Source organism: Aythya ferina, assembly GCF_964211825.1.
Source record: "Aythya ferina genome assembly, chromosome: 4".
NCBI classification, from domain to species: domain Eukaryota; kingdom Metazoa; phylum Chordata; class Aves; order Anseriformes; family Anatidae; genus Aythya; species Aythya ferina.
In genome coordinates this window covers 26,980,629-27,001,574 of record NC_140300.1, presented here as the reverse complement: position 1 = coordinate 27,001,574, position 20,946 = coordinate 26,980,629, and the positions used below count along the sequence as shown (strand labels likewise).

At 38.9% G+C, this 20,946-nt stretch overlaps 1 protein-coding gene across 2 annotated transcripts in view; it reads left to right on the top strand.

Annotated features, from left to right (window-relative positions):
* The window catches only part of CORIN (corin, serine peptidase), a 134,362-nt gene extending 115,601 nt beyond the window's left edge, over positions 1–18,761 (top strand). For both annotated transcript variants that reach the window (XM_084516696.1, XM_084516695.1), the window contains 6 exons: positions 6,104–6,226; positions 8,995–9,044; positions 10,200–10,374; positions 13,499–13,770; positions 15,072–15,205; positions 15,765–18,761. In XM_084516696.1, the coding sequence (XP_084372822.1) occupies positions 6,104–6,226; positions 8,995–9,044; positions 10,200–10,374; positions 13,499–13,770; positions 15,072–15,205; positions 15,765–15,947 (937 nt within the window). In that variant the 3' untranslated portion in view covers positions 15,948–18,761. The remainder of the gene's footprint in view (positions 1–6,103; positions 6,227–8,994; positions 9,045–10,199; positions 10,375–13,498; positions 13,771–15,071; positions 15,206–15,764) is intronic.
* The last annotated feature ends 2,185 nt before the right edge of the window (positions 18,762–20,946 follow it).

The following is a 20,946-nucleotide window of genomic DNA, read 5'->3' as shown; positions in this document are numbered from 1 at the left end:
TTTGAAGACAGAAGGAGCCCAGTTATGGATTATACTTAATTCTAAACTTTTTAGTACATGATATAAATTTGCATAATGAAATAGGGAAAATGAGGTAGTAAAACCATTGTTGTGCAGAAGTATCCTGATTTATGTTGCTTTTAATTATGAACAGAATATTAATTTCATAACCTAAAATTAGTCCCTGGTTTCTGTTTTTCTTTCTTTTCTTTTCTTTTTTTTTTTTTAATTATCATTTTTAATTGTAATTTAGTATGCAAATTATAATGTTCCTTGTGTTTCAGTATAAACTATACTATAATATTTGTCTGACCACAGTGATCAGCAATTAGCAAGCTAGAATACTTTGAAACCTATTATTTCTTTAATATTTTCATTGCATAACTTTTGTAATGAAATGACCCTAAACGTTACTTTTCCCCACTGCAAGAAACTTTATAATGCACAAGACAAACTGGCTTTTGTTTTCTTATTAAATTAAAAAAAAAATCCCTCTCTCCCTCTCTGAAGTACATGTAAGGGAATCCATAACTTGACATTAAATTTATTAAAGGAACTTTAATTAGACTTTTAAAAAATGAAATTTGAAAAATTAGTAAAATGTAAGTTAGAATTTCCCATTTGGATAGATGTTTTTTGTCAAATTAAAATGTCTCGACTTTCTGATTTTTTAAGTGACTAATTTTGTAGTTGCATCTTCAAATAATGTTTATGGACATTGCCTTAGATTAAAGGAAACTTCTTAGATTAAAGTAATTATATATTTTGGAGTATTATTTGCCCTTTTGTTAATCTAGCAGACAACTTTTCTGAAGCAACAAGACTTAGTTATCTGATACAAGCTGTACAGTGACCTGAAAGAGGAATTCTAGACAGTGGAAGAGTAGTTCAGACTTACAATAATCAGTACAGAAGAACAGTGTAAGTATGTAGAAAAAGAATCATAAAACCTAGGAATATATACATACATATATTTAAAAAGGCAAAATAAAACAAATAACCTCAATAAAATATATTAAAATGTTTCTATGATAGCAAAGCATTGAGAATTAGGGCTAAAGTAAGGAAATAACAGATCATACGCTGCTCGTCAAAGTAGCTGGGTCTGCTGGAATGTGTTCAAGAGAATTTAAGATACATGAATATGGCAGATCTGCATTAGGATTGTTAAATGTTAGCCAGTAGCTTTGAGAAGTTGTAGAAAATGGCTTTACAAGGCTGAAAACTGTTTAATGTGCCATCTTTCATGAAAAATGAAAAAAGAGGAGATTTAGAAACTAGTTGGCTTGCTGCAATTATCAACAAATAATTACAGAAGTATAATATAAGGAATAATACAAGGTCTTAATGACAGACAACCTGTATTTATCAATAACATATGTCAAATTCACTTAGCATGAAAGTTAAAAGTACATCATTATGTGAAATGACTTTTGAAATAAATAATGGGATATGGACAAAGATGAAAAAAGAGACTGATGATTCATTGTCACACCTTAATGACATGGTGTTGAGCTAGACACATCTGTCTGTGATGTTAGTGTTGTCATGGGTCAGTCAGATGATGGAGTAAGAGTATGCTTACTAACTTCTCATTCAGTATCAAGCTGGGGGGATCTGAAAGCATTTTGGAGGGCAGGACTAGAATCTGAAATTAGAATTTCTTGACAGACTGGAGAAATAGCCTGAAATCATGCCAATGATTTCAAGACAGTTCAAGACAGTACGTGTAGGACACATTGAATGGAGAATGGAGAATGGTTGGCAAGACAGGAAAACTGTAAAGAAGGGACTAGGAAGTATTGTGGCTCAGAAGATGAAGATAAGGAAACAACACCTTACTGCTATAAGAAAAGCAAACATGGTATTTATGTATATAGTCAGGGATGTTTATGTACATAAACATTTGGTGTAATCCCTCTGTTCTGTTCATCTTGTGTGGGATTTGGACTAGATGGAGAAAGTCCAGATGAGGTCACCGGGAATGACCAGAAACCTAGAAATCATGCTCTGTGAAGAAAGGCTGAAAACTCTACGTGGTCAATCAGGGTGAAGGAGGTATGGGAGCCTTCAAACATGTACAAGGCTGTTTCAAAGAAGCAAGGAATAAACTGTTCTCTATTTCCAGGGGGAATAAGATACAAGTAATAAGCTAAAATGACAGGTAGGGAGATTTAGAACAAAATTGCTAACTGTAAATCCTGGAATGCATTGCCCAGAAATGCTGAGGAATCTCCATCATTAGACATTTTTATAAGCAGGGTAAACAAATAGCTGTCAGAGGTAATTTAGATATAGTTGATCTTATTTTGGGGTAGGGGAATGGATCACGTGGCCTCATAAGGAAAATTTCCTTTCAGCTGAACTTTCTGTGATAGTTTTGCTTTGGTCAACTGTTTAGTGAAAGAAAGCCTTCTGGATTTTTTTCCAGAGGTCCTAATACCATTTCATTGTTGAAAACAATGCAGAGAATCTCATAAAAATCTGAGTGAATGTGATAGCTTTTACCACAGAACTTGGTGTATCAGTTAGTTCAAATCTATAGGGAAAAACAAATCATAAATATTGCTGTTTATAATGAGTCTACTGTAAATTTATTTTACTATAATGTTTTTGATATGGCCTTGGAGAAGTCTGTAGACTAAGACTACAGGCACCCTGAAGAGTGTTCACTGTGCTAGGTCAGAATGGTTGAAAGTTTAGAAGTTTTATTATAGTTCTTTAGAATATAAAGAATATAAAGATTTGCTACAGATATTCAATACCCATATGGGACAACCAGTTAAATTTTTTGTTGTCTGTAAAGTAATAGATTCTTAGAACACCATCAGTCCTAAAAAATAAATAAATAAATAAATAAATAAATCACAACTAATAACAACAAAAAAGAACACAAGGTCTTTGTTGTTGTTTGTTTGTTAAGTGTTTCAGTCCCCAAATGCTTCCATCACAACATCACCATGAGATTTTAGAACGTTACACGGATTCAGGTAGGATTTTTGATTTATCTTGAAAGTTTGGTGGAGGATCTGGTCCAAAGATCCTTAAAAGGTCTGCATTACCGTTACTGTGATATGAATGTCTTGTGTTTGCAGGTATCACTAAAGCCTGATTTAAGTGATATAATTATATCAGTTACTGTGCTGTAATGTTATACTCCAATGTGTGGTAAAACCTTTGCTAGTAACTGTCACTATCTTTTGGGATCAAGATCTTCAGCATAGGTACTATCCACTACAGTGCATCAGAATCATACAATCCCAGTTGTATGACATCTGGAGATCACCTAGTCTGTCTCCCACTTGAAGCAGAACTGTTACCAACACTGGATCAGCTTAGTCACTTCTCTGTTTAGCCAAGTCTAGAAAACCTTGAGAGACTGACACAGCCTGTGTTTTCCAGGTCTGCCCTGCCTTCCTGGTGGAAAAGTATTTCCTTTCATCTGCTATCAATCTCCAAAGCTGCCACTCCAGGCTGTTACCCATGTTTTACTATGTGGCACTACTGAGAAAAGTTTGATCCCATCACCCTTTAACTCCTCTTCAGGTAGTTGTAAGTTGCCATTGAGGTGGCTCTTAGCTTTATCCTCACAAGACCAGTTCCTTCAGTACCTCCTTGTGCATCAGTGTCACAGGCCCCTAGATACTTCGGAAGCCATCGCAGGGCCCTCTCCAGTTTCTGAATACCCTTCCTGAACTGAGGGGCCCCCAAACCTCACACTGCATTCTACATAAATACGCTTTCAGTCACAAAAATATGGTTTCAATTTTGCTTATTGTTGCAATGTAGGTAATAATTAAAAGTGTTAGTGTTAAATCAGCACCATGTTTCTGGAAAAAAAAAAAAAAAAAGCTATTCTGCGTAAACAAAAGAGGAAAAAAGAGAAAATTTTGCAAAGAATTGAAAGAGCTTTCTGAAAAACTGATGAAAAAGGTTCCTTATTTGGCTTGTTTGAAAACTTGAGAGATATTAAATATGGCCACACACATGATTTTTGTGCAGACTGAATCAATTTAGGTCAACTTCAGAAAGCTATTAAAATAAAAATTTGGAAAGACAGCTAATTTCAACCTCTATTTGGAAAGAAAGCTGATTTAGGTTTATGTATTAGAGTAATTAGTAGCTATATCCTTATTTTGTTCTAAATCATTCATTAATAACTTAAAACATTGTTGGAGTCTCTAAGAAACTCAGTAAAAGAAAATATTCCTATGAAGAAATTATACCCGATGAGATGAAGTGGCAGTATTCACTGAAAACTGAATCTTCCCTTTAGAGCATGCCCACAGAACAAATTTTGTGCTTCAGATCTAGGAGGGATAGGATAAAAACTTTAGAAAGAATTCTGAAAATGTAAATTAGGGCATATTGGTTCTGAGTGTGTTACATCAGGCTCTGACTACCAAGGGAAAAAAAGCATAGCCATTTAATTTTATTAAATAAAATATATTAATAACTATAAAATTTCATACAGGCTTAAGTATCTTGTAGGTTGTTGTCCTAGTTTAGAAATGAGTCTATGTTTAATAATGGTTATAGCATCATGAGCTGTAGCTTTCAACAAAATAATGTGGTAGTTTGGATAATATAGATTTGGATCCATCAGATGGTAACAATATTTGTTCTTTTTTGAGTTACATATTCTATAGGTCAGACACTTGTTTACAGCTATATAAAATATCTCTGTATGTGTCATCTTAAGAGAAAAGTAAGCTTGTGTTTGTCTGGTGGGAGAAAGAGTGGAAATTAAGCAACTGTTGGAAATGAAGGGGGGGGAGCTTTATGTGTTTTCCATAAGCAAGTAATGATGGAAAAAAGATGTTTGCTGCAAAAATAGCTTTCTCTCAATGAGAAAACGTACAGACTTTAAAAATACTTGTTACTGTCTGGTTGCACATTCTGGATAGTAGCTCATGGAATGAGGTTGCTTAATAATGCCCAGAGAAGGCTCTGAAAAATAAGTCATGTAACAGGCAAGACCCATGGGTGGGATCTCAGAGCCTAGTTAATTATTTCAGTCCTGTTGAAAACATTTCCATGTGCTTGCACTGACAACTTTACCATAAATCTTAATTCTTTGATATTTGTTAATTTATGTAATCAGCTGGTAAAGGATACCATACTTTGGTAAATATTTTAAAACAAATACAGGTAATGTTAGAAAAAATAGACTCTTAGACAAACTAATAATCTGGCTGGCATTGCTAGGTACTGTCATGAGAGACTTGAGTTCAAAGGTGACTTTTAGGACATTTCAGTTTTTCTGAACATCTCTCGTTCTCTTTTCCACAAACCAGTGCTTAGAATTTGGCCCGTAACTAGTGTTCAGGGGAGCAGCCCTTGGAAGCCCTTCTAACTGTCAGGGATTGATAGCTAATCGTGGCTGTTTCTGTGCTAGAAAGTTGTGTGACTTGTACAGCCATTTCAAAAATACATTTTTTTTTCCATTTGGCAGTTGAGATTTACTAAAACAGTCTCTTCAGTGGTTTATCAGGCAACACCTAAACTGAGAAAGCGGAAGTGTGAAAACATCTCCTGGTGGAGTCATTCTAACTTGCTTTCGTATTTCGCAGCAGTTAATTTGCTGCAGAAGGCCAGGTTTGACATCATCACCTGTAATCTTGTTTTACTTACAAAGTCAAACAGCTTGGACTTAGAGATAGTTCAAAGTATTATTAACAAAATTCAGACTGCTCTTTACTGTTATATCTGATTGGATTTCCAAAGACAGGAATGCAAGGAAATATTTTTTACTTTTTCCTCTTCCACAAATGAAGATCTATTTGCTGTACTTATGGAGTCAGAAAAATGTAGAAACATTTCAATGTATGCTGTATAGTGAATTCCACCAGAAACCTCTTGCTGTTCCTGATTCTGATTCTGGTTTTTATCAGAAAATACAATGCGAGTGACAGTAGTACATTAGCTGGCCTGGCTTCTTGGGGTGATATAATTCCCCTAACTATGGTTCTGTTACACGTGGCTTTCACGTAACACTCTACTCTGTTTTGCTAGTGAACAGGATGTATTAGGGCCTCTTCCTTTCATAATTGAAACATAGGAATTTAATAGGAAGTCTATGAATGTCTTTTATTTGTTTCAGAGGACCACCTACAACAGAAATTGTATTAGAAGATGGGGAAATACAGCACCAAAAGTGGCTGAATCTGCACCCAGACTGGAAGAATAAGAATGCATCAACTTTACACGCACTTCTAGTGAATGGGTAAGTGATAGGTAAATTAGATTTATTTTGCTGTTGTAGGTAGTCACTACATTTGGAGAGATCACAGGTTTTTCAGCAGAACAGTATCCTCTTACAGTAAGCTTACTTAGCAGCTTCTCTGGCCTTATACTGTGGTAATTTTCTTTTAACTAGCTCTACTAAACATGTAGTTGGTAACAAGAAGCCAGGCCTCAGTTGTGGTTGAAACATTCATAGCGTGACTTTTGAGTCTAAAGAGTCAATTAACGTAAACATTCATGACAAAAAATGGGAGAGCTATCTAATCCATCTTCAAAAAACAGATTGTTTCCCTACTCCTCTTTCAAATGGACAGAAGGAGATTTCATAACTCTCTTCAACAGAACATTCTTGTGTTTCACAACAGAAGACTGACTTGGCTAAATGCAGAGGGCAGAGGTACAATATATGTGTGAAGAAGAAAATCTGAGGAATACACCTAGATTTTTTTATTTTCCATTGTTGTCTGCAGGAAAGCTTTTCATAATGGCTGATTCCTTCAGCAGAACAGTGCTAAAAAGATTGTGTCTACAAGTGCATACTCTTGCTTTCCAACAGCTCAATTTTGTGCTAGTTCTGTTCCACAGTAATAAGTTCCTCATTCATTTAAATTCATTTTTATCCCTTCATCTAGAAAAAGGGACATTACAGGATGGAGCCTGATACTTCTGTTTTTACATGTTTTCCTTTCTCACTGTATTTTGCCACTAGCCTAATAGTATCCAGCTTCCAGGTTCTGGAAAACTGTGCAAAGGAAAAGGATCTGGGGGTGTTGGTTGATGCTCGGCTGAACATCAGCCAGCAGTGCGTTCAGGTGGCCAAGAATGCCAATGGCATCCTGGCCTGTATCAGGAGTAGTGTAGGCAGCAGGAGCCGGGAGGTGATCATCCCCCTGTACTCTGCTCTGGTGAGGCTGCACCTTGAGAAATGTATTCATCTTTGGGCCCCTCACTACATGAAGGACATTGAGGCCCTGGAGCAGGGCTACGAAGCTGGTACAGGGCCTGGAACACAAGTCCTGTGAGGAGTGGCTGAGGGAACTGGGGTAGTATAGTCTGGAGAAGAGGAGTCTCAGGGGAGACTTTATTGCTCTCTACAACTACCTGAAAGGAAGGTGTGGGGAGCTGGGGGTTGGCCTCTTCTCACAGAAAACCAGAGACAGGATAAGAGGGATTTGCCTCAAGTTGCATCAGAGGAGGTTCAGGTTGAAAATTAGGAGAAATTTCCTCTCAGAAAGAGTGGTCAAACATTGGGACGGGTTGCCCAGAGAGGTGGTGGAATCACCGTCCCTGGGGGTGTTCAATGAAAGGTTGGACATGGTGCTGAGGGACATGGTTTAGTGGGTGACATTGGTAGTAGGGGGATGATTGGACCAGATGATCTTGGAGGTCTTTTCCAACCTTTCAATCAACCTTCTATGATTCTATCTAAATGCTTTTCTCCAGAATAAATCAAGAATAAACATCTTAGGTTGTGAAAAGATGTAGAGGCAGGTCCAAAATCATATTCTGTTTGGTCACTAAGGTCCAAAAGACTTTCAAGAGGCTTTGCTGTATTTGAAAGTGGTCTGCTAGGAAATACGTGAGAAGAGATGTATTGGAGCCTCTGAGCTACAAGATAGAATGGCAAAAGATGTAGTCTCACCCATAGTGAGGTCACATCAAATAAACTTCTCAGTGTGTGTGTGGGGGTAGTAATTTATTCTCATGAGTGTGGCTGGTCTAAATTATATTCTGTATATTTTTATGCAGTGTAAATACCCCCCAAAATTGTTCAAAGCCAAGCACCATTCCTGAAATTAGTCATATATCTCCAGGCACAAAAATTTATGTGCTGTGTTTTCAGGCTGAAGAAGTACAGAAAGTAGACTGATCTGCACAGCATGTGAATGGAGCAGAGGTCTGGTCAAATCAGTGATCAAAGCCTGAGACTTCGGTGGTTGGCACTCAGATGTTGTGACCACATTTATATCTATGACCTAAAATCGAATTGAGCCTCTTTTTAAATAGTTGCAACTTTAAAGAAACAGCCCACCTACTGTGATTACTTCAAATAATAACCTGGGGAATATGTAATCCAGATATACAGTCTAATTCTGCTCTGAATCTGCCTCTAAAAAGCACATATGCATATATGGTATGAATTAAAAGGTCATGTGAATAGGCAGCCAGAGAACTGAGCAACAGCACTCTCAGTTTTAGCAAGGATTTCCCCTCCTTTGACAAAGACTCACTTCCTTGCTTTTTCATCTTAAAAATTTAAACGGGATTTATTTATGTATTTATTTATTTATCTTAATACTTGCTTCCTGGGATTTCATCAAAATACCAAAACTTTTTGGGCAAAAATTTTAATCATATATATTTCAAAGAAAACCCCATCCTTTGGCTGTAAGGATGCAGAGAACAGCAATCTCTGTGCTTTCAGGTGCCATAAATTAAGGCTTGACAGACTGTACATCCCAGCCGAGCTCAGGGCCGGATCAGTGCCCAGACAGCAAGGTCGTCTGCAAAATATGTAGCACCTGCTCATGAAACACATTGTAAAGCTGAACTAATATTTTGAACTGTTGACAGAAAGACACTGGAAGTCATCTGGCATGAGAAGCTCTTTGTTTTTCTTTTTACGGTTTGGGGGATTTTTAAGAGCTCATTCAAAACAGTGGACACAATACCTGTGCTGATATCCAAATCACCCAAAATTATATGAATTAGTTGAGATTTTTATGATGTTCTTGTTTCAATATTTAGGCAGATATGTCGAAGCAGAAGCAAAGTGGCTCTCCTTTGCACTAAAGAAGGTAAGAGAAGTACATATTTCTGAAAAAAATAGACAAAGTTGTTTATAAAGATATGTTAAATATACCTTAACAAATACAGATGCTTTGTGTGGACTCATTCTGACATTTGACTGGACCTCTGCAACCTCCAGTTTTGTATTTATTTTTTTTTCCCCTTCTCTGTTCAATTTCAACAGCTTTTCTTATTTTTGACACTGAGGTTGTCTATTGCAGTAGCCCAGTCCAGCTCCCACATGAATTATGAATTTTGTCATCAGTCAGGTTCCAAAAATTAATCTGAAAAAATTTCCTGCTAAAAACATCCTTTTCCAACAGAGGGGTCAGTAGGCTGCATACCTGGGACCTGAAGCTTTGATCTGTTTAGCTGTGAATCTCAAGGGAACCTAAAGTAGAAAGCTACAGAACAATCTGCAGAAACAGCAGATTGTGCAGATTTAAGTAATTTGAAAATGGCATAAAATCTTCATCTTGAATAAAATCATGTTCTACAGGTAAGGAGAGTTTTGCTGAAGAACATATGTGTTATGAATTTGCTTGGCATGGAGAGAATTAATCACAAAGCATGACCTAAATTTGGGAAAGTAATCAAAATATTTATTACTCTTACCAGAGAATGACACTTCTCAGGAGCCTGTTAAAGGTGTTTGCTTCTGACATATGTTGCTTTAAGAACACGTAAAACCCCTTGCCCTCTGAAGTTTTGGGGGTGAACACAGTAAGAATTACTTGCTTAAGCAAGTGCTCATTATTGCTGGGCTAATTTTCCAGAAGCATTTGTTATGGATAGTACAAAATAGCACAAGCACATTGGCAGTTAACAAAAAGACAAAGACATGAAATCGGGAAGCCTTCCCAAGGGCAGCCAGGTAACTGTTCCTTCAAGAAAGTCAACTTCCCAAGCTTAGCTTGGTTGATATTTTAGTCTAAGCAGGTCAAAATTAATCTCAGAAGAGCAAGTCCTTCTATGGAAAGGAAGAACTAGAATGGCTCGATGTGTTTGATATTAACGTGTGGTTATTGATGACTTCAGTTATTTTATTGTTCAGTGTAATTTCATGACTCTGTTAATAGTCCTCTGTGTCCAGTTTTCTTCCAGGTCTTGCATGCTGTATGTCTGGTAAGGAGTAACTCCCTTCTGCATCTGTTTCTCACCAGACTGTGGCCGTCGCCCAGCCGCGCGCATGAACAAAAGGATCCTGGGTGGCAGGACCAGTCGCCCAGGCCGGTGGCCGTGGCAGTGCTCTCTGCAGAGTGAGCCAAGTGGACACATATGTGGCTGTGTTCTGATTGCAAAGAGATGGGTCTTGACGGTAGCGCACTGCTTCGAAGGGTGAGAGGAGCTCAGACAATTTTGCTGTTCATATACAAATTAAATGTAACTTGAGGTTTACCAACTCCACTACCAAATACACTGGCAGCAACTGATGATCTCTGCAGATGAAGTCACATAGGCCTGCTGTTAGAGACTATGAGATAGAATAAATGGTGTAAACCAGCATCAAGTTAGGTTTTGACATGCTTTATTATTGCTATCTTTACTGATGAAATGTAAACAAAGATATGCTGACTTTCATCAGGAAACCAAGAAAAGATCAAAACTTGAATTCCATAGCTCTTGTACAACGTACAATTTTGGTCATCAGCATAGAAATGTCTGGAAAAATGCTGTGGCCATTAAAAATAAAACATGAATATTTAATCACTGTGCAATTGATATAATGAATTTCACTCTATTTTCTGATTATAAACTCCCCATGGCTTCATTATGATTATCAATCAGTAGTATTAATCAGTCAGTATTAACCACTATTGATTGCTTCATGAGGTCCCATGGTGGATGCTCTGGAGAACAGAGGAGGTTTTTGTGGCGTAGGAATTATCTTAGTCATTGTTAGCTTTTTGGTAACCAGTATTTCTTTTTAAAGAACCACAGACTTTAGAGGAAAGTGCATTACCGTATTTTTTTTTTTCTCTGGTACTGGAGTTGTTTAATCATGTTCCTAAATACAATTGAAATGTGTGTTTTCTGCTATAGGTAGCAAGTACTCTTTTGTTAGGTGGTTGTCACCAGTACTTAGTCCTGCTTAAAACTGATACTTTCTCACTGGAAATTTTTGTACTATGCTAAACATCTTTCTTTCTGTTTAATAAGCCAGTAGAAATTCTGTGGTAAGCATGAGAAAAGATGATGTACTTTGTTTTTTCTTGACTGATATTTATTTTCTTTTTTTTTCCTCCTGGCTCTTGATATAAATTGTGGTTAGGGTAAATTCTGGTTTGTGGCTTTTGTGTCCAAAGCCAGAAGACAAGTCGGAAAGGCAACAGTGTGAGTATCTCAAGTTGTGAGGCTATTTATGGAGATTCTAGAGGCAATAACACAGGAGAGATCGCTGCAGCTAAACAGGGTCTGGCATATTCCTCTACTTTTGGAAGAACTTTGGTGATCTCAATTAAAAGCTGGGCTGTATGATCTCAGAGTAATACATGTCACCAGTGGTGCTTCTAGGACTCAATTTTAGGGCCAGTTTTGTTTAGCATTTTTATCAATGAACTGGATGAGGGGATCAAGTGCACCCATCATTAGGTTTGAAGATGACACCAAACTCGGTGGGAGTGTTATCTGCTTGAGGGTAGGAAAGCAGAGGGCTTTGGATAGGCTGGATTGATGGGTCACAGCATGGCATTCAACAAGGCTCAGTGCCAGCTGCTGCACTTGGGTCACAGCAGTCCCATGCAGAGGTATGGGCTTGGGGAAGAGTGGCTGGAAAGCTGCTAGGCTGAAAAGGACCTGGGGACACTGGTCAGCAGCCAGCCAGAGATGACCTGGCAGTGGGCACAGGTGGGCAGCAAGGCCTGTGGCATCCTAGCCTACATCAGCAATAATGTGGCCGGCAGGACTTGTCCCCTTGTACATGCACTGGTGAGACTGCATCTTGAATGTTGTGCTCAGTTTTGGGCCTGTCAATGGATATTGACTTGCTCAAGCGTGTTCAGAGAAGAGCAATAAAGCTGGTGAAGACGGACTAGAAAACAAGAGTTATGAGGAGTGACTGAGGGAACTGGAGGCATTAGACAAAATGTGCTCTGGTGCGTTAGACAAAAAATATTTTGTGAAGTCTGGGATCCAAACCATGAGGACTATACATCAGTAATGCAGCAGACAATATTAATGCAAATAGCCATGAATATCTATAAAGTTACACATGGAAAGGAACTGCATTAAGAATAGTCCTTTGCTGGTCTTATTAGTATAGTTTTGTCCAGGTCAATTTGAAATGCTTTACACCAAAGCATCCAAGAAATTGAAGTTTTTTTCTTGACTGTAGTAAGATAATACATTCTGTCTGTGACTTCTCATTGCTCCGAGCAATGCTCTTTTTCAATGCCCATAAACACAATAGGATGTGAATATTCCTAGCACTTCAACTTGAAACATCATAGAATAAATCACAAATTGGTCATGATGGTAGAACGACCATTATAGTTTGAAATACCAGAATTCTCATGGAACTCATAGATAAAAACAGTCTTTATTTAGCAATTGAATCTCTTTCCAAATTATAGGAATGACAATTCTGTTGAATACTGTGAAAAAGCTGAAATTCTGGATGTTTACATTCAGATTGCTCTGACTAAGCCTCAGTCTCTTCGAAGGAGCTTAGTTACATCAATTCCAAAAAAGAGACTTTTCTTTTTCATTTTTTAGAATCACAGACTGATTAGGAACCCATGGCTTACCACTAGCTGTGATCCAGATTCTCTAAACTTCTAATGTTTTCTTATGTGACTTAACAGACCCTAATTCATTTTTCCTACTAATAGCCTATCGACTTATATATATAATATTTTATTTTTTTTTTGTGATCATGGATATTTGCATGAGTCTTAAACAGTTCTGTGTAAGAGACAGAGTAACCTTTAAGCTTGGGCATAGGGAATATGCTTGGCACACACAGATGCCCAATAAAAAATAAGACTTTTCACATGGCCATTGTAAAAGAGATTTATTTTTCATAATTGAATTGTATCTTTGAGACTCCTTTGGGACTTCAGCTTAAATTACTGCTGTGAGCAGCATACTACTAAACAATACTGTCACCCCAGAAAAACTGGAACATGCCCACCAGTGAGCACCTAAGAACTTGGGCAGGATCTGAGGGATGATTTTGAGAACCTTTGGCATTTAATGTGGCAAATAATGGGTGTTTTCATATCTTAGGCTGCGAGCTTGAATTATTTCTGTAGCAGGCAGGAAGGGAATGGAAAACATTCTTTTTTTTTTTTTTTTTTGTCAGTACTGATGCCTAAGTATTTGTTTTCTTATAGCATTTGTACGTGAAAAAAATTGCAAAATAGCATATAAGAGGAGTCAGAGAAAAACACTCAGACATTTAAACTAAAAAAATACTCTTTTTTTTTTCTTTCTTTCTTTTTTTTTTTTTTTTTAAACAAAGGAGAGAAAACGCAGCTGTTTGGAAAGTAGTGTTTGGGATAAGCAATCTTGATCATCCCTCAAGTTTCATGCAGACCCGACTAGTGAAGACAATTATCCTGCATCCGCGCTACAACAGAGCAGTCGTGGACTATGATATCAGCATTGTAGAACTAGATGAAGATATCAACGAAACAAGCTATGTAAGACCTGTCTGTCTGCCCAGCAAGGAACAGTTGGTGCAGCCAGATACCTACTGCTACATCACAGGCTGGGGACACATGGGCAACAAAAGTAAGATGAATACTTTTGGCAATCGTGGTAAACCACATTAACTACCTACTGGGTTAATCCAATAAGTGACCCCATTGCAGTGCTTTATCCATTTATACAAATGCCGGACTTTATTAAATGCTAAGGAACTGTAACTACTCATGGAGGAAAGCCAGCTGTTACTAGACTAGGTTTTTCAAATCAGTAGTCTAAATTTATGTTCCTAAATCTGTATTTAGACAAGTGGTTTAATTTAATTAATTAATTTATTTTTTAAATGCAAAGGATCTAGAAACTCCTATCAAGAAAACGACCTGAATTGGTTATAGTTGTACCCAGGTTGTATTTAGAACTGTACTGAGGTAAAACCTGCATGAGCTCATTGCTGTGGAATAACATTCTTAGTGCAGTGAAAGCTGAAGGCACAGAAAGCAATTGCATATAGGTCGAATGAACATTTTCTTGAGTCAATGCTCTGTGTCACATTTTAGGCTTGTGGCATGATTTGTTCCATGTGGGCATAATCAGAAGTGTTGTTTTGGTTTCTCTGAACAGAAATGTTGCTGGTTTTCATGCTCTGTTGCCACTGAAATCCTTGGGTCCCATAACAAGAACATTTATGTTATGTAAATATTTGTTTTGCCAAAATGATCCTGCATGCATCGTATCCAAAGTGTCCTGGCCCCAACACTGTTATGCTCTGTCCATTGTGTTTCTCCCTTCTCTATTATAGCAATTATAAGGGAAGGGTGCTTTTCTGTACATTGGAGAATGAAATCTTCCTAAAAGTACTGCTCCACCTCTGGTGGCCTGGTCATACAATTGGCAAAAACAGTATTACATTGGTGAGGAATATGCTGTTTACAATCAGATCTACCCACCTAAAACTATCTTTTAGGTAAATGCAGGGAAAAAAACACAGAATGCTTTTGTATCGCTGGTAAGTGGGAAAAGTTTCTTTGCTCTCTAATATGGTTTCAGCTTTGCTTTTAAAGATTTTATGTTATGAAGCTGCAAAAACCATCATGGCTACACAGGGTTTCATGCTTTATACCCTCGATTTAACAGATTTCCTTTGAATCTGAGCTCTCTCAGCTGTTCACAGTAGGAAGAAGTCCTGGATATGCTAAAATAATTCCAATAACCTTTGAAATCTGATTCCCTGATACACTAAGTCAAATTTACCCAAATCAAAATGCTTGCTACGAAGGATCCTGCCATGGAGTGATGAGTTGACTCTCTCCTCTGCCTCAAAGATCCATCATAGATAAATATTTGTGTGTTCATAGGTATATAGTTTAATGCTTAATTCTGTTTTTCAGTGCCTTTCAAGCTTCAGGAAGGAGAAGTTCGCATCATTTCCTTAAAACAATGCCAGTCGTACTTTGACATGAAAACCATCACCAGCAGGATGCTGTGTGCCGGCTATGAGTCTGGCACTGTGGACTCTTGCATGGTAAGCCTCTCTCTAAGGAGAAACTCACAGCTAGAAAGGCTTTTAGAAATCAAGGCTCTGTGACATTAATTGGGTACAGCATACTTCATCTACTATAAAAATGACAACAGTCTATTTACACATTTTAACCCAACTTTTATTATTACTGGTGTAACCAGTAGGTGGTCCTGCTTGAGCAGGGAGGTTGGACCAGATGACTTCCAGGAGTCCCAACCTCAATGCCTCTGATTCTATGAATCCAAAATCAACTTCAGTTTGTGGTAATGAAATGCTGCTTAAACAGTCTAAGGCTTATCTGTATTAGCTAAATAGTAGTCTAACATCTTAAAATTAGTATAAACCATTTGCAGATACATTTTTGTACAGTTATAATGGGGAATAAATACCAGTAATAGTGAATGCTGCTGCTACATAGATTAGTAGAGCAGCCAGTCTTAACAGCTGATTAAAGTTTAGTTACTTACTAAAGGCAAATCACTCTAGAAACTGACATAGCTTTAACATATGACTGCTGGCTACGTGGAGCCCCTATAGACTTTTTTTTTCTTTGATATTGCAGGGTGACAGCGGAGGACCACTTGTATGTGAGCAACCTGCAGGGCGATGGACTTTGTTTGGTTTAACGTCTTGGGGCTCTGTCTGCTTTTCCAAGGTTTTGGGACCAGGAGTTTACAGCAATGTGTCACATTTTATTGAGTGGATTGAAAGACAAATATACATCCACACCTTTCTGCTAAACTAACTCCAGATGGTAAGAATTGTGCTGACAGACATAAGGAAAATGGAAACAACACTTCAATACTGAAGATTTTGCAGTCCAGAAGCTCTGTGAAAAGGAGTTTCAGGCTCTTCTATTCTTGTGGAGCTATGGAATATGCAGTGTATGTTAATGGCCAACCCTCTGCTGGTGAATATACTTTGGGGTAGAATTAATAGTCCTTTTGACTTTTCTTTTACCTTTTGTGGCGCTATTCTGAGCGCAGCAAAATGCTTAAAAGAAAAGAAAAAGCCACTTTCTGCCTTTCAGATATTCAAACTTAGCAGTAGCACAGACTAGCAAAACCTTTTAAATAACCTATTTTAATACTACTCACTCAGTAGCACATGTGTTTGCACTCATGGTCGTGAGGTATGAACTCAGGGCAGCCAGATGCTGCCCATAGGGTACATATTCACAAGGGCCCCACCACGGGCTGGAGGGTGTGGAAGAGATTGCTGAGCTTTTGTGTCCACCTCACCCAGGGCACATCAGTAGAAGTGCAGGTCTCCGAAGAGGCACAGCCCTGCGCTGCTGGCATGCCTGAGCCAACACTGCCTGTCTCTTGGGGTGGCTGACGTGAGCATGGCACTTACCATCCTGACTCCACAGCTCCTGTTCCCACAGCCAGCTTGGGCATCTCTGCAGGGTGCTGGGTGGCACCAGTAGCCCAACAGGCCCATAACTGCTACTCGAGGCACCTAAGACCAAAATTTTGTTGTTCAGCCTCTTTGGATGGATTCTACCCAAGTTTCTATTGCTTAATTTTCTGAAGCTTCCATGTGCCTGGCTCTTGACAGCACTACATGGAGTAGCATATTTATCAAACCTATGCCCCATTGGGTCTTCTTCCCCCTTTTGTATGTGTTCAGCCTGTAAGGCATGCACTGAGAAACTGACCCTCTAAAACAACACTGTTGGCAATGTCACTGCAACAGTTTTTGTCCCAAGAATAAGCTAGTTTGAGCATCTGGTGAGATGCAGAAAATGAAGATTTTAAGGTAAAAAGGATATAGTATGAGCAAATACTGGGAAATAATATTGGGAAACTGGGTATTTTTGGATAGGTCTCTTCTTCTAGTATCTTCCACTGAAAGTTTCATTTTGCTGAGCAAGATTAAACTATCTTGAAAGAGAAAAAGGCAAGAAGAAATCTGAATGACAAAAGACTTGGATCCCAGCTTCTGCTCAAATGAGCATTAGGAATATGGTAAGCAAAGTACAATAGCTTCATCAGCAAAGGCTCAAAGAGCCCTGCTCGGGTGCTCGATGGCAAGAGTGCTCTGCCTAGCAGGCAAAAAGCTAAGCCTTGACTCCAGGAGTCTGGAAAAAAAAAAACACTACAGTGGAGCTTGGCACCTCTTTCTGGTGCTGGAGGGGATGTGATTCTTACAGTTGCTGCAGGTGATGCTCTGTACAGCTTGTGTTAGTCTGGGAGGCCAGAGTAGGAGGAGTCAGGAAGCTGAGGCTTCACTGGGGAGCAAGGTGTCTAAAAGCTGGGTGTTTTCAGTGCTGTGCCTAGCCTCCTGTGAACTCAGCCTGAGGCACGTGATTACCCTCGCTGCTACCTCTGGCACGCCCCCATGACAGCACAGCAGGGCCTTGTCAATAAATACCAGGACTGCTGTGTGTGGAAACATGCATCAGAAGAGCCAACTAATGGACACTTCAGGTACTATTAATCACGTTACAACCAACCTGACTATCGCTTTGGTGAAATTTTTACCTCTTATTTCCCTATCTTTTCCTTTAACATGCCTATCATTAGACATACTAGACAGCACTCTGTAGAGCATTATTAAAAAATACTCAGTATTTATGGTATGGGTTCTGAAACAATTTAAATGACTATGGTATCACTGTTTCATGCTCAGAAAGAAAACTTTCCTAGGTGTTAATTTTCTTTTCTCTCTCTATTACGGATTTTGCTTTTACTGTAACATATAAATGCTTTCCCCAGAGAGAAAGCAGCTGTGGCCATGTTTTTCCTGTGCAGGTAGGCTGCATATGGAGCAGGTTACTGATGCCCTTGTTTCAAGGACATGTAAATGGCAGCTCTTGGTCCCCCACTTTAGGTTTTCTCTGGGGCCAGGATCTGTTGCAACAGATTTCAGCCAGGTCTGCCTCATGGGGCTAAAAGCCAGGACCTGTTCTGTGAAACGAGCAGCCCAGCCTGGCAGCCCTTCACCAGGTGAAGCGGCTAGCTGCTTGGAATTCTGCCAAGGACTGGAGTAGGTATAGGCACTGGCACTGCCAAATGATAATAGGTAAAGTAATAGTGCATTTTAATTAACTGGGTTTGGCCACCAGTTTCCAAGCAGCCCCTCCTTCCAGGAAACAAGAGGGCGTCCTGCTTACACACATGCTCCAGCCCTGTCCTGAATCACTCAGAAAATATTACCCTAATATTATCCCAGCCCAGTGGCTTTTAGGAGGGAGCAGCAGGGTCTTAGCAGGGTCTTTTCCTTCCCCACAACCGTATCTGCCACAACATTCCATGTAAAGAGGAAATTTGTAATTTTATAAATGTATTTTTATACTGCTTTTTTTCTATGTGTGCACATGAAATGGCAAATATATTCCTCCTTCCACTGTATCAAGCCTTCCCTCGTGTGCTGACATAATGGTTATGATCACAATTATGCTGCGTCTCTTACAAGTGTAGCCTCACTGCAAGGTAACACATTTGTTGGTTTTACTTCTACCACAGCTGTATGTCCAAATGGAAGCAATGCCACGCAGTCTAACAGATGTGTTTCTCTCTAACTGTACTAATAAAAATTTACAGTCATTTTCCAAGTAACTTCTCTGTTCAAAATGTGTCTTAATCTTTACAGAGACTTGATGACAATAGGAAGGGGTGAAGAGATTCACGATAAAGTTATAGCTTTAGCAATAATGCCTAACAATAGCTTTGAAATGGTACTTGCATACCCTTATCTAGCTTTTTAAGCATTACCGCACTTGGGGAGGATTTTGGTACTACAACCACTGTACAACTTCTGGCTTCTTCTGCATGTCTGCTTCCAGTATAGAACATTTCCAAGAACACCACCGCCAACAACTATTCAAGACCAAAACATCTGAAAAACACTGAAATCAGATTTCTCTGAACACATTTTGTTCTACAGCTTTCCTCAGGAACACAGTTAGTTTGAAATAAGTATCTATCTCCTTATAACCAGTACGCTGTACTTCAACACGTGCACATGCTGAAATAAAAATATTAGCATGCAGCAACACGAAAGAGTTAGAATTTGGCTTTTAACTGCAGTCAGCAGTAAGGTACGCATAACGATGAGGATGGGAGTAAAATAACAAGGATAAAACAAAAGCTATTAATACAAAGACCACACTGAAAATCAGCTATAGGAACAGTCACCTCCAGAACTTGATCATTAACTCCTGCTGAGAGCAAGGGCTGCTCAGACCAGCAGCAGACTCAGGGCTGGCAGGAGCAGCAGGTGCTCTGCGTTAGCTCCTCTGTGACCCTGTGCTGCAGCCAGCGACACTGAAGGAAAAACCACAGCCTGGGTCAGCCATTCAGCTCAAACTGTGCCCGATGTACGGGCCAGAGCTCGCTGAGCTACAAAAACACTCGCTAAATAAAGGCACCTGCAAATGGTTAGTGCACATACTGCTGTAGAAATTAAAAAAAAAAAAAAAAAAAAGTGTTTTTCTGTGGATCAAATATTGCACACCAACCTGTGAGTTAAAGCTGCTGTAAGCATAGGTACAAAGTTGGGATGGGAGCCTGAAGGTTTTTTTTGTTTTTTTTTTTTAAATCTGACAACCAACACTTTAGACACTGTGTTTTCCTTTATGACATCTGCAAGACACCTGTGAGAGGATCTTAAAAAGCTTGTTTTCCAAATGGAAAAGTCAGGTCATGTTGTGCCTAAGTGCAGGATTGCAGAAGCAAGCAGGGGATCCTGACATCTCCAGTGCAAAAAAAACAACCAACAACATTCAACTGTTGAGAAGCAAGGGGAGAACGTTTCATTTGCACCCTTAATTTGGCACCACTTTAGATATGGCCAATTAAAATTTTTAAGCTTTTATTAAAGACTCACTACCCTCATCCCCCATTCAGTAAAAAATAGCAAGTGATCACAGCAGACAGCCACTAGATTTTTCTGCTGTTTGTTCACCAAAGGATAGAAAAAAGCAAAAGATCAGGTTTTACACAACGTATTTTTAGCATTCGCATGGCTTGTCAAAGTCCTCTGAAAGCATATAGCCTAGGTTATAGAGAAGAATTCTAAGCTATGTGCACCATCAGTGAAACAACACACCATGAAAAAAAAATAAAGAAATTAAATGCTGTGTGTGTTATTTTGTACCACTTTGACTGGTATAAAAAGTACTCACCATCAGTGGTATCATCGATAGAGAGGAAGTTTTTAAGAGTACCTGAAATTCCAAGGCAATCCACAGGGTCTAGCACTTTTGGGTTCAGTCCAATTCTGTCACCCAACTCCCTTCTACAGTGACAGGAAGGGGAGAGCGCCGAGTCCAGCATGCCTGTAAGTCACCACAGAGTCCCAGAGCTCACCCATGAGAGCGCAATGTACCTTAGTCCCTTTACTGATTCCTCAAAAGCACACAACCACACAACCTCTTCACCACTAATGCACACTTCACCATTCTGTTGGGTGCTAAAATCCAAGACTTTGCCTCTCAAATATCTAACTCGCTTGAAACTTAGCTGCCAAAACCTGTCTGCTGCGGTTTGGACTCAGTGTCGCTTTGCTGACAGTGAGCAGGTCAGGATATCATAGTTCAGAGAACATGCCCTCTTCTAGATCCTCTCAGCTAGCACTACAACTGAAAGAACAAGAGGGCTACAATCCAAAGCGATGAAAAAAAAATGACTGAATGAAATGGTGGAAACAGTCTTGCATCACTGAGATCACTCATTGCAATGAGACGATAACCACCTCTTTTTTGTCACACAAGTGAAGAGAGGAAATAGATTTAAGGT